Below are 18,501 nucleotides of genomic sequence, written 5' to 3' on the forward strand. Positions count from 1 at the left end.
GCCTCTTCCCCAGGGAGGTGTGAGAGGCGCAGAAAGACTTCACTCGCCAGCCAGGCAAGCGGCTTGTGGCTTGGCTGCTCTGGTGCTGGGATATGGGGGCCAGCGGTCTGGCTCTGGAGGGCTGGGAAATGCAACAGCTGGGGTCTCTCATGAGCAACCATCACATTGACAGGAGATCAGGAGGGGGGCTGCCGGCAGCCTCTGGAGGTGGCTCCTCTGGGCTGTGAAGGAGAAGTATCCCTTCAAGGAGGATCTACCAGCAGAAAGGGGACCACGATGGAGGAATGTTGTCTGCAGCAACCTGGACAGTGACTGGGTCTCCAAAGACCCGGATGATGTCTGGTGCTCGCAGGCTGTGTGGCAGCAGCCGGTGCGGGATGTGACGCTAGGTGATGCCTGTGCCCTGGCGCTGGTGGACTGGCTGCCTTTGGTTTGTATATACGCGTACATGTTTATGTTTATACATACATACTTACATATCCCGGTATGTATGTTCTACATATTGACATACGTGCTTTGCCTATTCATAAGCATATATATTGTATATATTTAGGTATACCACATACATGTTTATATGTACACAGGTATGTATGTTTATGTGTATCTACACATAGCCATAGGCATCCACATACATGGTTTGTATACACATACGGATGTTCATGTACACATACACACATAGTCCTATGCCTCTGCACACCTGTGTTTTGCATATACACAGGGCATGTATGTATACGTGTATATATACTGTATAAACACGTATTTCTCTGCGTGCATACCCACGCTGTGTGTAAGCTCGTGTTTTGCACACGCAGCTGTGTACCCATACACACACATCCATACGTGCACCCACACCGCCCTCTCCGGCGGGCCCGCCAGCGGCCCAGGCCGCGCCGCGTCCCCATGGCAAGGCCGGGCCGCGTCCCCATGGCAACGCCCGGCGCGCCTGCGGGCCTCGCTCCCCGTTCGCCGCCGGCCGGGCCGGGCCGGGGGGCAGGTGCGAGCGGGACGTTTTGTTGGGGCCCGGGGCGGCGGGAGCGCTGCGGGGTCGGGACGGGGGTGCCCCGGGGAGCGGCGGGGCTGTGGGCGGCGGTACCGGGGTGAGAGGGACCTTCAGCCCCTCGTGGAGAAACGCTGAAATAACGCACCCGAAATCTGAAATAAACGTCATTCCCGTTAAGGTGTGTGTTTGTCCAGCATGGCTTGCAACCAGACCGAAAACGTCATCAAGAAAATCGTTCGTGAAATTGGACAAGAATGTGCCGCCCAGGGACAAACTGTTTCTGAAACATTGGTGGCATTCATGGTAAGAGCAAATTAAATGTTTAGAACTGGATTTTTTTAATTATTTCATCTGGGTGTTTTTCTAATCATGTTCAAATTCTGCTATGGACCATAAAATATTAAGATAAATATGTATTGCTACTATATAGATCAGAAGTTTCAAACGTGTGTGCCCGTAGCTTGGCAGCTCACACCATATTTTAAGGCTTCCGTGAGGTGGGGGCTCAACTTTACATGAGGTGAATAGTTCCCCCAAAGCTGCCGACTGACACTGCTCAGACCGAGTGACGTGGAACAGGGACAGAACTCACTCCTTGGGTCTTAGAAGTCCACAAACTTCAATGGCAGCTCCAGGGCAGCCTGGCCCAGGCTTTCTGGGGTGGCTTGAACTTCCGCATATCTCGGTTTCCGATTGACCACATTGAGAAGTTGTAAAGAGGTGTTCAGTGATATTCAGTATAGGGTCCTAAAAACCTGAAAAAGTATTTCATTCCTCTGAAATGCTACCTATCCAAACACAAGGCCCTGAAAAGGCTGCAGGTTCTGAGTGCTGGCAAGTCTTTGAACTCAGAGTTCTCCCTCAGTTTTCTCCTACAGCCAGATAAATCATTTATTTCTTTTTAAAGTGTAAAAGAGAAGTGTTCCCAACTTTTAAAAACATTTCTTTCCACTCTTATGAATGACCAAAAAGGAATGATACATCGGTGAATGTTTATTGCGGCAGCTATATTTATTCTTCGACATTTACATCTTCCCTCTATTGTGATGGATTCTTTTGTTTGTTTCTCTATTTAGGCAGGGCCAGGCAGAATAAATGGGCTGAATATTTGAAGGAGTGGGCTTGGATCCCACTTATACTAAAAATGAAATCGAATCAATCTCAGTGTTGCCCTTCGTAGACAACTATAAATATCCTAATAAACGTTATACATTTTGGCATTATACTCTTAGGAGACAAAGCACTGCTGCAGAATATAGTGTGAATGCACCTGCAAAGCTGTGTCTGAAGAAAGATGGAGCTAGTTTATTTCTTTATTGATGGTATAAGAACAGAATCAGCTCTTGATAAACGTCTACATGAATATAAATTGTTCACAGCAGTACTGCTAGTCTGCCATATTTTTCCTAAAGGTGACACCATGGCTTTAAAAAATACATTGGTCTCAAAAGCAGTATTAATCAATTAAGCATGGAAATTTTAATGAGTAAAAAACTTGTAAAAGTGCCTGGCAAGACATCCAGCATGCACACCAGTCACAAACATGGACATATTTCCCTGTATGCAGAACACCATGGATTTTTTTTATCCAAATAGTAAACATTAATATTGATGCATATAACACCAACTGAGAAGGTTATAAACAACTATGATGGATTTTTATAAAATTTTACATAGAAAAATTTTTCCAGGAAATGTTTAAAGGAGATATATTTAAATATTTCTCTGCGAATTTTGCATCACAAATAGATTTTTTTCACTTATATCCGTGAACTGACATTGAAACTATCAACATGTGAAATGATGTAACTTTGTCTCATTATCAAAGATTGAAACGGAAAAAAAAGAACAGTAAAGAAATATTGACTGCATCTGAGATTTTTCAGAAAATAAAAGGTTAGTTGCAAAGAGTATATGTTGAGATGTAAATTAATATCTTTCTTTTGGCAATCTTTAGGTCAAAGCTATTGTTTTAGATCCAAGAAATGACTTTAATGTGGATCAAATCCTTATGGAAAAAGATGTGCAAAATCTTATCCAGGTAATTCTGACATGATGTTGAGAGTCAATACTTAGTTAGGACTATAGCATTATTTGCTACCTGTTCCTGTTACTAAAATGCCGTTTTATTTTTATATGAACACTTTCAAAATGTTAATGCTAGTTTATTTTCATGGTTCTGTAGCTAAAGACTGGACTGCGTGTTTCTTCATGTAAATAAATGCCTTATGCTTATAAATGCCTTATATAGAGAGAATAGTAGTGAGGGGGCTCTACTGATGTTATGAAATGTGTAGCATAGTCACTGTTGGTTCAGATGTTTCCCCAGCAATAAGAAAGAACTCACTTCTTTGTCTCTCTTAGCTCTGTGTTACCAGACTGCTTGATACAACAAACCCATCTCTGAGCACAATTAAGATGCAAGTTTACTTTGATATGAACTACACAAACCGAGGTAATTTCAAATATGTTTTCATAGAAGTTGATGCTGAGTTTAGGATTTAATATCTCTCTCTGTAGAGCTAATAGTAATTCCTGTTAAATGACTGCTGGCAGTGAAGCAAAATAAATCTTCCTGGATAAATGTACTACATAGGAGAATGGTGTTTCCATATGGATATAGTAGGCAAAAAATATACATTAGAGAGTAAACTCATTTCATCCAGTCTGAGAGATTTACTGAATGTAATGTATTAAATCACTTGAGAACAGTTATGCTTTCAGGTTTGCAATGGCTAGCTGCCTTCAGCACAAAAAACTTGGACTGCACCTGTGTATCTGAAAGAGAACCAGTATCCAGAACTGCACTCATGTATCTGAAAGAGAACTTGATGTTTTATCAGTCTCTCTAATTGAGTTTTAACCTATTATATTTTATTGTTAGCATGGATTAAACCCCAAAATTAGCAACATTAGGAAGCTGCTCCAATGTCTTCTGGACTCAATAAGCTCAGTAAGATTCTGAGATCCTGGGTAGTGTTCAGATTTGGGCGTGTAACTTCAGGTGTGTATGAAATGTGTTGTGTGTTATGTCCTACTGCAGCCAGAAGAGTCCAGAGAGCCAGAGACTTGCTGCTCAGTTTGGCCTGAATAGTTCTCTGGACTCAACTGACTCATGTTAATCATACTAATTATGTTAAAGTTTAGCTCCACTGTTGTTAGTTATAAGGGTATGGTACCTTGAACCTCTCTGCCACTCACCTGTGCTTCAGAAACCTTAAGTTGGTGCTCTGACTGTGGAAATGAATTACACCATCTGTACAACCCAAATTCCAAAGAATTTAGATAGCACTTTCTAAATGTCCTTTTTTCCTAGCTGAATTACTCCGTGAGCAGCACCGTGTTCTGGAGGGACGGCTGGCTCGTGTGCTCAGAGAAATCACAGATAGTCATCCTCGTGTGCAAGAAGAAATGGAGAATGTGTATCGAAAGATTGTTAGCTACGTGCTGCTGAGCTCTGGCCTGGGACCCCCAACAGATATTCAGGTTGTCAGGGAGGTAACAGGTCAGTAAACTCTCAGCTGTGAAATTGGGCTTTTCTTATTGAAGAATAAAATTTCTCCTTCTCTTTGCTGATCTTTAAATACAGATGTGGTAAACTCTGATGAATGCTTACTACCCAAACTGTCACTGCTCAGCCTTGAAGTCTAAATTTGCCATGGGTTTCCCATTTTTTGCAGTTGTTCAAGAAAGGGTATTTTTGCTTGTTTAATTATTTTGTTTTCTGTTCTCTCATATTGAGGGTCTTCTCACACTTTGTAATGCTTATAGCTGCCCTGCAGAGTGTATTCCCCCAGACAGAGATGAATACTTTCATCTCACTCAGCAAGAAGAACAAAGAGCAGCAGCTGAAAAATCTTGCCATGCTGGTCACAGGAATTCGGTTGTACAACAAGGAATGTGGGAAGGGAGGCAGCAGCATTGATGACTGTAAGTAGACAACTGCATTTGGGCTGTGTATTCCAAATAAATTCTTCCTGGCTTTCTTCACTGGAGCACCTCCAATAATAGCCCATCTCTCTAGATAAATAGCTTCAACCCAGGTTCTGTAAATCTGAAGGAAAAGTACGTATTTGTTATTGATTGAAGGTTTCCATGTAGGCTACTAATTTTTAGCTAAGAGGGAGCCCTATTGGTTTATGTGGAAGGATTATATGTATTAACTTAATGCACTCATTTACCTCATGATAATTTGTTCCCTGATCCCTTGCCATTACACGAATTAAATATGTAACGTTTGCCTTTAAAAGCAGTTAATTAAAATCTCGAAAGGACACTGTCAATTCAGTTACAATTTTCTGTTGATTATGTGTGACGAGAAGTGATAAAAGAGGCTGAGGCACTATCTGTATCCTTTTAATTCAGAGTAACCCCTTCAGATTCTTAACATGTTCTCAAAAATCTTTTGCATTTTGAATCTTTCTGCTTCTTTAACAAGCAAAAAATGTCAGTGGCTATCATGGAATTTTTCAAAAACTGTATCCAGGCTAGGGCAAAAATTTACTATTTCTTTTATTTTCTCTTTTCCCCAAAAGCCACATTATTTCTGGTAAGTTTACAACTAATAATCAAATAAATGACTGATCAGTAGAAATGTTTTTGTGAATATGCATGTAGTATTGTAGCTTAGTGTGGAGACCCCTTTGTAAGAAAGGTCTGCAGCCAGTTTTATGGGAAAACTTTTAAGAGACCAAAGTTTCAGGAATAAAGGCTATAGCATATACCTCTCTTGATAAGAAAATCGTGCTTTATTGGAAAGCAAAGTACTTGCTTAGCTAGACAGTATTATAAATAAAGCATTATAAGTATGAAAAAAACCCCATACCTACCACATCAGAGAAAGAAGTAAGCAACTTTCTAGATTTTGGTGATAATTTTTCTTCTCAGATGCCAAGCAAAGCGTTGTTGGTTTTCTGTTTTTATAATACACACTTTCCCATGAATGTCACCTTTCCGTGTTGCAGCTGGCTCTCTTCTAGGTTCACTGGGCCTGGGTTATAGCATAAGGGAACATTCAAGTACTGTGGTTATACAAAAGGCATGATTTACAACACGTGGTCTTTGTCACTGTAATATCTGCAGGTTTTGTAACTGCTTAAAGTAGATAATATGACTTCTTTGCACTGACCTGTTTACGTATCACTTTTAAACAGATGGAAAAAACACAGCATGAATACTCTTAGAAGATCAAATGGATACCTTAATGCTTAAGGCCAGTAGTTAAACTGCTAAAGCTTTAATTTACATGTTAGCAGCAGTCTTGCTGAGGCAGGGCTCTGCCTTGGCTTTTTACCCTGTTTCCAAAAAAGTAAATCAGCCAAGTGCTGAGCTTTCTCCAGCTGTGGCTAGACCTGTGCAAATTTACTTCCCATTCTAGCTTTGTTAAATCTGGCTTTTCTGTGCTCACAGGGTTTTGACTGGACATAACACAAGCCTCATTACTGTACTGCTGCTTGGTGATGCTGCAAGCATTCGAAGTTCAACAGACACAACACAAGGCTGTATTACGCACTTAAAGAAAGTGGCTAGGCCTTATCCTATTCCTTGCATAGATGTCTGCTTAATTAACAAAACCTAGTAAAATATTCGGTGTGTGGTTGTCTGCTATCCATAATGAAATTTTAAAGAAAAAATATTATTTATAGTATATTGTGCATCAGGAAAAAATAGATTTCTATTGACCTGTGCCATTTGGGGGGAATTTGTGCGATTTTTAAGTACTAATGCTGAATTTTAATAACTGCATAGGCATGTTTTTTCATGTAGTATCCATCTTCTCTTTTTAGTAATAATCTTGACTCAGAACACTGTTAGACCTCAAAGTGCCCAGAAAACGGGAAGCCTGCTATTGTTATTAGTATTTTACAAATGAGGGAACTGAGAACTGAAAATTGTGCAGGAAACTGAAATTCGTCTCTCAGGAAACCCATGTCAGCAGTAGCAACTGAACTGCATCTACTATAAAGCAAATTTTCTCACAGTCCTTGACTTGCCTCTGGTATTTCCACACCTGCGATTCTGACTGTTTGGAACCACTTGACTAGTCAGATACGGTGGTCGAATCTAGTATGCAAGTATTTGGAAATGCATGAATATAAGGACAAAATTTAGAAATCAAAATTTTATTGGAAAACTGCATTGCTCAAATACTGCACTTTAACCATTTGCTAATGATTTCAATAATTCTTTTTATATGTATCTCATATTTATTCTATATAAACAGTGCCAGCCATTCTGAATGAAGCCATTCCGTCAGCTACACAGACTCTCGATGAAGGTCTTAATACTTGCCAAGCACGAGCTCACCAGTACACAGCTCTATTGGAATCCATGCAGGAAGACCAAGACAGATGCACACAGCTTAGTTCTTTTAAGCTGAAAGCAGCTCTATTCAATGTGAGACAATATGAGGCCTTCCTTTGCATCCTTCTGGTGAGACACCATCATGTTATATCCTGTAGGTTTTTATTGCAGATGGAATGTATTCAAGTTACGTACTTGTACAGGATAGAAATATAACAAAAATTAATTCAGAAATCTCTGAAATCAAATTTATCTCAATATATGAGAACCTACATCGTCTGTCATGATGAACTTTGTACCTCACTTGCTGGCTTTGGTTAAGACAAAATGGATTAATTGTTTGCTGCAGTGTGACTGTGCTTCCCTTTAATTTTTGGAGGTTTCCCTTTTTTGTTTAATTTCACAGAATCGCAGAATCACAGAATGTCAGGGATTGGAAGGGACCTTGAAAGATCATCTAGTCCAATCCCCCTGCCGGAGCAGGAACACCCAGATGAGGTTACACAGGAAAGCGTCCAGGCGGGTTTTGAATGTCTCCAGAGAAGGAGACTCCACAACCTCCCTGGGCAGCCTGTTCCAGTGTTCTGTTACCCTCACTGAGAAGAAGTTTCTCCTCAAATTTAAGTGGAACCTCTTGTGTTCCAGTTTGAACCCATTACCCCTTGTCCTATCATTGGTTGTCACCGAGAAGAGCCTGGCTCCATCCTCGTAGACACCCACCCTTTACATATTTATAAACATTGATGAGGTCACCCCTCAGTCTCCTCTTCTCCAAGCTAAAGAGACCCAGCTCCCTCAGCCTTTCCTCATAAGGGAGATGCTCCACTCCCTTCATCATCTTTGTGGCCCTGTGCTGGACTCTCTCCAGCAGTTCCCTGTCCTTCTTGAACTGAGGGGCCCAGAACTGGACACAATATTCCAGATGAGGTCTCACCAGGGCAGAGTAGAGGGGAAGGAGAACCTCTCTCGACCTACTAACCACCCCCCTTCTAATCCACCCCAGGATGCCATTGGCCTTCTTGGCCACAAGGGCCCAGTGCTGGCTCATGGTCATCCTGCTGTCCACCAGGACCCCCAGGTCCCTTTCTCCTACACTGCTCTCTAATAGGTCATTCCCCAACTTATACTGGAACCTGGAGTTGTTCTGCCCAGATGCAAGACTCTGCACTTTCCCTTGTTATATTTCATTAAATTTTTCCCCACCCAACTCTCCAGCCTGTCCAGGTCTCGCTGGATGGCAGCACAGCCCTCTGGCATGTCAGCCACCTCTCCCCTTCATTAACAGAGGACTAAAAGAGTAGGACTTTTTTCTTGTTTGCATACTGATACTCTGCCCCAAAAGGCATGAAAGAAAAAAATCTCTCTGTTCAATCCATAAATCATCTTAATTTTAATCTGCAGACATCCTCAACACATATGGAGTCATCAGAAGTCTTTGAAGAATACAATTTAAATTCTTGAAATTTGTTTTGTTTATGAAGACCTTTTAATTTGCCTTTTGAGAAAGTGCAGGGGTTTATTAGATTTTCCTGTCTAAAATAAAGCTTAGAAAAACATTTCTCTTTTCAATTCTTTTCAGTTCTCTTAATTATTATAAAAGTGTAGAGATTTTCTATTAAAAAATTACTAGCATATGTTCAAGAGAAGCACCTGGTTTTATACCTGAACACTTAAGGAAAAATTTATTTTGTGGAAAGTTAGGGTGCATTTGGTTCCTTAGAACATTGTCTGAAAATAGTTGAATGAAGAGACTAAGTAAATACTTATTACTAAATACTTGGTTCTTTGACTGTCATACTTCTTACCTGAAGTAAGTTCTCTTTCCAGTCTGATGCAATTACAAGTGCTCAAGAAGTTGAAAAGATGAATGTGCAGTTTGCAGCAACAATGGAGCAGTTGAAAAACACAGTGCAGAATAAGGTTTCCGTAGATACCAATGAAGTTTTTGTAAGTATTTTGAATGGAAAACCTATTTCTTCTTAATTATAAAAAATTGCCAAAGTACTTTTCTGGTGTATTTTTGCATAGCTTGTGTTCAGAAAAGCGCTACATTATTTTCTCTCTATTGCAACAGCATGAGTGATTTTTGAAGGGGCAAAAAAACTAAAGGACTTGATCTCAAGGTAGAAAAAAAAAGCAAGGTACAAAAAGAGAGAGATGGAAATAAATGGTATTTTACTGTGACTTGAGTAATTTGTCAGTATTTGTAGATTTACAGTGATATTTTCCTGTTTTGTGCAAAAATTCTCTCCTGTTCCTTGCAGACATAGTAGGTACATAATAATGACAGATAACAGCACATCAGAGTGTGATTCTTTAAAAGTACCTTCAGATAGCAATTCCTGTAATTACAGTATGACTCCTTGATGTAATTTTTCTAAAGAAATCAGGTTTCTGTGAGGGGGCTTTCCGCCTCTGCCTCTTCCAGTAGCTTCTGAACCTGTTGGCCAGTTTCAGATAAATTTGTCAGTCTGGAGATCTCAAAACATGTTATTTTCTGCATGATTTGTGAAAAACAAGCACCTAGAGAGGCACAATTGGAGTCTTCCTAAGATCAAATCTGCAATGCGAATGCCAGTTACCTGCTTGTATTGTGAAGGAGGGTGCTTGATGACCCTGTGAAACCCTGGGATTATTATGACGGCATGGTGAAAAGGAAATGGGAGAGAAATATGTCAAAAACCAGCTTCATTTAATCTGCTTTTCATGGAAAAGCTCATTATTTTGTGTAATATGTCTCATTTTAATTTCTTATAGTTAGCTGCTGAACTAGCATGCAGTTCACACATAGGTTATATTTCAGAGTTCTAAACAAATAATTAGAAAGCAAAATAAAGTCTAATGTGAAGGAGGGAGGAAGATCATGCCCACCTCCCACCTACTCAGGAGTATTTTTTACACTTCCTGTAAAGGCATCGTAGTTGCAACTCATGGGACAGGCACTTTGGCGGATGTACATCTCAGGTGGGATCTGACACTTCAGTTTGTGTGTGCCTGGGAGCTGTGGTACCAGGTCACTCTGGAACATGTCAGACAAAATAAGAAAACTTGATAGTTTGTACATATAGATGGTGTTTTGCTTCATTTGGCATTTAAACAGGTGCGTTCCTTCTGGTCCTTCTTATTCCTGTCCACCTTATTTTCAGTTATAAAACCATGTTGTCAGTGAAGCGCTTAATATCAAGCATGGCCTCAGAGTAACGTATTTGGGAAAGGCTTTGGAGTAAAATGTAGAAAAGAACCATTCTGTCCTATAGGCATACATGCTGGACATAGGTGATGGGAGCTCCTCTTACAAATCTCAGGAGTTCCCCTGGAATTCCTGGGTGCTGAAGGCCTTGGATATCAGCCTCGCTTTGTTCATAGCAGGGATTGTTCTGCACAGCACTTGGGTTACACTGCAGACATAAAACAAAGTTGGATTTCAGATAATTTTCTTTTTTATCTAGCCTCTCTTCATTGCACTTTCCAACCTCTGGACTGGCTTTCAGGATGAGACACTACTGCTACGCTTCCTTACAAATATGACTAACAATCTCCAACAGTTCTCAGAAATCCAATCACAGCTTTTTCCTGAGGACGTGCTATCATCTCTTCTGGAAGGAATGACTGTGAAAAGTGATGAGGAAAGGATAAGAGAAACCAAAGGTACTAAAAGTTATTACTTTTTTTATTTCCTTCATTTTCCAAGATTTTGTGGTTTTAATTTTATTTACAGAAGGTGCTATGCATTGATTTTTTTAATTATCGGAATTTACACAGTAAATGAAAACGAGTCTTGCAGTGTGTGGATTTATTTTTCATGTAGTGTACTTTGAGCTTTCATTTTTATACATAAAATTAAAATATATCTAATAGACACAAGCATACTTTACAAAAATGGCAGAATATTTCTACTTTTTTTTGGACATATCTTAAGTTTGTCTTTTTATACCTTTCAGAACTTCTGAAATGGAGGGAGAGAATAAAAAACTAATTTAACAGGGCTTTGATTACCAAAAGTGTTAGTTTGTAAGATGGTATCCCTAGTAATCAAGTTGTACTCTGGGGCATTTGTAATACATGAGTGGGTGAAAACAAAATAGAAGACTAAGATATTGCCTTCCTGTTGTCATTCCCTGTTTGCAAAGCAAACTAATGCTGCTAAAAGCTCCTGCAGGACTGATTTTTCAGTAGGATCTCTCTTAAGGCAGGACTAAAGTTTGGCTTTGGGGATCTTGGCACTGCAGGTCATCCTGTAAAGACCACAGGAATCCGGTCATCCTGTAACATCATTATATTTTAAATATCTGATGTTTTGTTACTGAAATCCTTCCTTTGTTAAACCTTTTCTTAGGAACCAGAGTGAATGTTTCTGATTTTGAGAACCAAGAATGGCTTTTTCCAGAGACTATTGATAATTTTGACCAGTTGCTAATCCAGTACCACAGTTTCTGTGCACACGCAATTGGTGTGAAAGGCCTCACCCTCCCAGGTAAGCTTTGTGTTCCATACTGTATATGCACATGAGTACTAGTGAAAATGTAAAGACATATTCTGAATGCATCTTCTTATGTCAAAACTGGAGTTCTGTATTTTCAGGTTTGTAATTTTCATCCCAGACAGCTTATTTCCCCTGTTAAAGTATTTTCTTTTAAAAATACACAAATAAACTGTCCTAAATAGAAGACAGGAGGGCTTCAAGAGATAATAGACCTGAGCAAGCAGAGGCAGAAACAAGATGGGATGGGTAAATGTTTCCCCCTTCTATGTATGCATCTGTGTAGCTTACACTGCAGCCGAATGCAGGTCTGTTTATTGGTTTTCATGTTTTTCAGTACAGACATAGGAAAATGGTCATTCCTTCTATTTTGTGTATCTATCCGTTGTAAACAGACCCATTCATGCCTACATCATATGCATTTTCAAATAGTGGATATAAAGTACCAAAAATCTTCTCTGAAAAGAATGCAAAAGTCCACCCGATTAAGTCAACTGATCATAAGAATTTTTTTGTATATTCTAGGGTCGTTTGTCTTGAAAGCAAGCCTTATTTCAGTCACCCCATCAGTTCATGTTTTCTGTCTCCCTATCCTTTATAGAACTTTTACATATAGAACTTTTTTAAACCTACAAGAGATTGGGAGGAAAATACTGCCATTTCTTGGCAGTATTAAAAAATAGGTATTTTTATGGCAATGTAAATTACTTACACTAATGTAGTATTGTATATGAGAACAGCTGTCCTGGGTTGGACTGAAGGTCTCCCTAGCCCTGTATCCAATTTCTGGATGTAGTCAGTCCTGCACACTTGAAGATTATGAGAAATCAAGTAGGAATGATCCTTCCTTAATTATATCCCTCCCTGTTCTAGCAGTCAGTGGTTATGGGATTTCCTCAGATAAATGCTGTGCCTGTCCCTTTCTGTTGAATAACCCTTGACAGAGCTTTTTCATTTATCTAATTGCTTTTTGAATCCATTTAGAATTTGCCATGGGATATTCTTATTGTCAAAGAGTCCCACAGTTATAATTATACATACTATGAAAAGGTACCTCTTTCTGAGACGGTTTTAAGCTCTGGCTTGATAATTTCATCAAAGACCTGATAGTCTTTCTATTAGGAAAATTAGCAAACAGTAATTTTATATTGCATGCAACTCATGGTTTTATAACCCCATATCATATTACTTCTCTTCAGTTCCTTCTTTTTAATGCTGAAGTGGCCTCTTTTCTCTAACTCGTCCTTCTGTGAAAGGTATTCCAAGCCTCTGATCACTGCCAGATCCCTTCATTTTACTTTTTCTTACTCTGTTGTGTTGGAACAAAATGTAGTCTTACAAATGTAGCATATAGGTTGTTACAATGTTGGGTTTTTTCTCCCCCTCTGTTTGCATCCTAATAATTCCTGGCATTCTTTTTGCTTTTTTGATTGCCACTGAGTAGTGTCATTTAGTATTTTCAAGGCACTATCTATGGTGATTGTAGGTCTTCCTTGGGCAATGACAGCTGAAGCAGAGCCTGCCGCTGCCCTTGAGCTCTATTTGTGTTTTCGTGTATAAGTTGTTTGGCCTTTATTGACATTTTCTCTGTTAATTTGTTGTCAAGCTTGTCGGCTGCTTCCTCTGCTTCTCCAGTTAATTTCAATGTTATGCCCTTTGGTATAAATGGACTGCTCATCTGCAATCAAATATTTGTTGGAGATTATAGAGGAAACATTTGTGGGTTATGAGCAATGTTTTCTTATTCCTTTGCTATAGGTGTTTTATCTGTTGTTTTTCCAACAGACATGCACTAAGGCATGCTGGATGTGAACTGATCGAAAGCAGTTGTACTGACTCACCGAAACAGACATTTCTATATTTAAATACTTACTTTCAGGGATTTATTCTGATTTCACAAAAAAAAAAAAAGGAAGGGAAACTTACTTGAAGGGAGTGCAGAATCTAGATTACAGATGCCTTTTGTACTGGATATCACACTATTCACTATTTCATTTTGTGGGGTTTGGTTTTGTTTTGTTTTGTTTTGTTGTGTTTTTAGGAAATCCTGCAATTGGAATTTTGAAGCACAGGGAGAGATGTTATGTTTTCAGTTCCAAAGAAGCTGCATACCTCTTTGCTCAAGATCCAGATAAGTTCATTCAACTGAATGTAGAAAAAGCAAAAGAATATTCAGAGCTAATTCAACTGCTTGAGCTTCGCCATCAGTTTGAAGACCTTGTTTCCTACGCCCAGGTACGCACTGCCCATGCCTCTTGCTGAAGAGCAGCTGGGTCACTGCTTGGCCTGTCCTTTCTATAACATAAAGAGAACAGATTATACCCTTCCTTAAGAAAGAATTATAATTGTCTGCAGGCCAAACAATATGTCTGAATCTTTTCTAGGCCTTCAGGGTGTTGATAAGAAACATTTTCCTTTAATGTTGTTTTCACCTTATTTCTTCATAGGAGAATATGTAGAGCCAAAGGATTGTGGCAACAATAAAAGCTGTTAGTCCTTAGCCTAGGAAGATCCTGTGTCTGATGTTTCTTTTCCTCATCTTTGCAGAAGTAGCTTAAAGGGACAATAAATAAATGCAACAGAAGATAAGCCAGATACCATATTAACTGGAGCTTTAGCTCAGCAGTTCATCAGTGTGCGCTGGATGAGGATTTGGTGGTATCTGGGGACAGGACTTATGGAATATATTACAAAATGAAAGGGAACTTAGTAATAGTGAATGCGACAGTGCTACCATGTGAAATCCAAAGACTTGATTTGGATTCATAGATATTCTGTGTGCTACACTGTGAACTCTAGGTCCCTAGCAAAGCAAAGTATGTAGTCTTGAACTGTCCCGTGATCAGCCAAGATGTGGTTTATATCCCAGCTCTGTCAGGGATGTAAGAACTCCTAATTATGATTTTTAATTCATTCATAAAGATACACTGAGGTCCTGGCATCGTAAAATACTGGTGTAGTGGTGGTGGGATCCCCTTTTATCAAAATCCAATGGTTAAAGCTCACACCTGGGATGCGTGAGTCTGAAATTCAGCTGTGGCCTCTGCCTGAAAGGCTTTCTGTCAGAAATTAAATCCATGGAATACTTTATGGTTTCTCCTTTTTTAGCAGGGGAACAAAATTATTTTTAATGTAAAAATCATTATGCACTTGTGGTTTGCAGGTTATTTACTTTTAAAAAGTAGCAAATCCATATGCCATTTTTCTTAGATGTCTGTATTCTTATCATTAAAGCCTTGCTTGGTTTTTTGGTTTTTGGTTTTGTTCCTTTTTGTTTGTTGGTTTGGTTTGGTGGGGTTGTTTGTTTGTTTGTCATTTGTTTTTTTGTTGTTTTTGATGATGTTTTTGTGTGTGTTTTTGTTTGTTTTTTCCATCCAGGCTGGAAATGCAGTCAAATTTTTGATGAAAACAACCATAAAATGTGACAGTAGTACTCAAACTGATACTCATATCTTGCCTCCAACTATTGTGACGTCCTATGAATGGAATGAATGGGAACTGAGAAGAAAAGCTATAAAATTGGTTTGTATTGTTATTACCGGATTTTCATTTTTGGATAACAAAGTACGGAATAAATTATTGTTAACTTTCATTTCTTGCAATATAAATGTAACCTTATTCGAATATACACACTTCCTTTACAACTGGATTGATATTTTTTTTCCATTTATTTTCTCTCCATATTTCTAGACTTTCTCATTCTCCCACTTTTTCCATATTTTTCCCAATTTTTCAAGCAGTGCTTCCACGGCCATGTCCATTCCAGATTTTTCATTTGCCACCTCAAAGTAATAAGAGTTTGTTGATTAGCATTGAATTTTTAAGTTGTTCCTCTACACTCAAATAAATTTAACAGTTTGAAGATATTGCTGTGTACTTTCTTTGTAAAAAAAAAAAAAAAAAGAAAAGTTGCAGAAAGGTTTGGTTCAGGCAAAACTTTATTGCAAGTTAATATTCATCACCATCAAGTAAGAAGAGGAAAAATGTAGTAAGTGGCAGACAGAATGGTTAGGAATGCCTTTGGATGTGTTTGACCCTGCAGTAGCTTTCTTTGAGCTAACTTATCCATCCTTGAACGGTATCAAAGCATGAGGCCTTTTTTTTTTTTTAATATAATGAAATATTTTTCATTTTATCCTCATTCTTCATGTTTGCTAAAACCAATTCTGCTTTAAAAAAAAATTAAAAATCCCTCTTTCATGTAGGACCAATCTGGAGTGATAAGAAACAAAACAAGTAGGTTTTGTTATATATATAAACCAGATGAAATGTTTGTTTTACTATCATGATGATTTTCTGTTGGACTGGAAATCACAGCCTGTCCACAGCAGGTTAGCCACACACATAAAAGCTTTCAAAGTAGCAGTATATATTTTAAAAGCTTTTTTCTGTGGTTTGCCAGCATATGCACCTGATTTCCACAACTGAGTCAAAGTGAACTTGTGAGTACAGGGAATATTGCAGTTACCGGTATCAACTGGACACAGAATACTGCAGGGTTGATTATTTTTTTTTTTCTGTGAATACGTGCACTATGGAGGCCTGTGGTTTCATTTCTGTTGTTCTTTTTGCCATGAAATCTCCAAGGAAAAAGGAAACCAAAATTTTGGACTGAGAAGTCTTGCCAGTGTTAACTGGCTTCTAAAGGATTCTAAGTAATAGTTGTTACTGAGGAATATAAAGAAGCCAGTTAGGTTTACAAGAGGCCTAGCGAAAAGCCTCCTTTGCTTCTGTAATGAACAAATGCACATAAATAAATGTAAGATGTGGTCAGTGGTTTATCTTTAGCATAAGCAAAAGTGGATGTTTTCCAATAGCTGAGCCTGAAGACCATTCACAAACAAATTTATAGCTCATTAGTTTGAAATATTTAAAGAAAGTACTTTAAAGTACTCAACTGTCCATATGGGAGGCTGCTAATGCTGCGTTGAAACAAAAAATCCCAGATGCATGCAGAAGTGTTTCGTCTCCAGCGACTATGCTGAATTTGTAATATGGAGGTGATACAACATTTAGAATCAAAGTGCTAAAATGACAGAAATAGCTTACCACTGCATCTGTGAATTTGATACTTTTAGGGGAGCATCAGACATATTTTAGGTTTTGTTAGAAGATGAGATCAGATGCCTTGGTTTTTTCTTCCTGTTGTTCATACTTGGCTAGAAAACTTGTAGTGATGTGAAGTGTTAAAATATGACTTCGTTAGAACACCTATTTGATGTTAGAAGTGAAATTTTCAGCTCACATTTGTTTCTCTGTGCAAGCATAGCTCCTTGCAACAGGTACATTCGGTTTTTAAGAGGGATAAACTTAACAGAGAAACAGTATCTCATGCCTGCTCTTGTTTTAATTGTCATTAAAACCCTCAGATTAAAACAAGACAAAACAAAACACCAAAAAAAACCCAACCCCTAAAATATTGTCTTTCTTTCCATGCTGTCTCTTCTGTAAATTCCTTATTGTTTTTTTCTGTATTTTCTTTGATGACACTGTGTGTAAGATTCAGTTGTAGATTGAGATATCAAAGTGTCTCTCCACATAGGTGCTTCAGTGTCCATTCCAGTTGATGGAGACCCAACTAGTGGCATCTGGGGAACCTTTTGACTCACACTGCTGCAAACACTGAATTTGGCCAACTTAATCCTCCTCCAGCTCCCACCGACTCCAGTCTCCGCTGACTGGACTGGACTCCAGGGACTTTCTCACTTACATGTGGGGTGTGGATCCCACCACATGAGGCTGGATTTTGTATATTTCAATGACCACAACATGTCATATGGTTTACAGTGTTTTACATTATTGCTGACATAGAAGGCTCACTGGAATAAGGAAAATTTTGTTGTTTCAAGTGCTCTGACTTTGTAATATTACCACTTCGTGAGAAGTGGCTTTATTGTTGTATCTACAGCAGTTTCTGTGATTGAAGAGAGCTTTAATCATAAATTACCTTTTGCCCCTTGCCAAGGGGTTAGTAAGCAATGTCTTGAAAAGGGGCATTTTTTCCCTTTTATCTGGTAGTTTGTGACATCAGCACCTAAATCTCATCACATTTGGTTTGAAACCAAACAAAGTCTTAATCCTGTAGTTTGGTTATCCACAATATGTGGGATCCTCAAGCTTGTTTTAGGTTTCAGATGCCCAAAGAGATTTATCCACCTGCCATGCCACTCAGATTGGTTTCAGACTGACCGAAATTAATTTGAAGTGTCGGAAGAGCTTAACATGAAAACAACATTTTATTCTAATGAAAAAAAGGCTTCAGCATTTAACAAAACTTGAAACAGAGTGATCAAAGCAAAACACAAAAGCAGATAAAAGGCTGCCTTAAAATTGTGTTGGCTACATACGGGGCTGTTAGTTCAGGAGTTATCACACCGCAGTTGCAACAGCGATGTGTGCAGTAGGGTGACGTGGGCCATGTTCCAGGTCTGTGAAGCACATCGGTCTAAAATAATTTCGCTTAATCTAACTCTTTTTGTGTCTTTAGGCCAACTTGCGCTGCAAATTAACTCATGCCATGCAGACTGAACTCAGCCATATGAGAAGAGAGAACTCCACCCAAGTGTACTTGCCAAAAGATGTCGGCACCCAGACTAAGCGTGACAGTTCTACCAACATACCCAGACCACAGATCTTCTTGGAAGGTCTTCGAGGAGGATCATCTCCTACTACTCATATGGTCAAAGTAGACTTAACACGGGCAGTAGATGAAACCTAA

The 18,501-nt window shown here is 39.0% G+C and overlaps 1 protein-coding gene across 1 annotated transcript; it reads left to right on the forward strand.

Moving 5' to 3' along the window:
* The first annotated feature begins 721 nt into the window (after positions 1-721).
* CFAP206 (cilia and flagella associated protein 206) lies at positions 722-18,501 on the forward strand. Its single transcript, XM_065632551.1, has 13 exons — positions 722-1,034; positions 1,179-1,303; positions 2,958-3,041; positions 3,365-3,455; positions 4,317-4,505; positions 4,772-4,930; positions 7,224-7,432; positions 9,131-9,250; positions 10,753-10,951; positions 11,640-11,777; positions 13,825-14,018; positions 15,162-15,305; positions 18,271-18,501. Exons 1-13 carry the CDS (start codon positions 722-724, stop codon positions 18,499-18,501), a joined length of 2,196 nt encoding a protein of 731 aa, XP_065488623.1.

Source organism: Caloenas nicobarica, chromosome 3 (genome assembly GCF_036013445.1).
Source record: "Caloenas nicobarica isolate bCalNic1 chromosome 3, bCalNic1.hap1, whole genome shotgun sequence".
NCBI classification, from domain to species: Eukaryota; Metazoa; Chordata; class Aves; order Columbiformes; family Columbidae; genus Caloenas; species Caloenas nicobarica.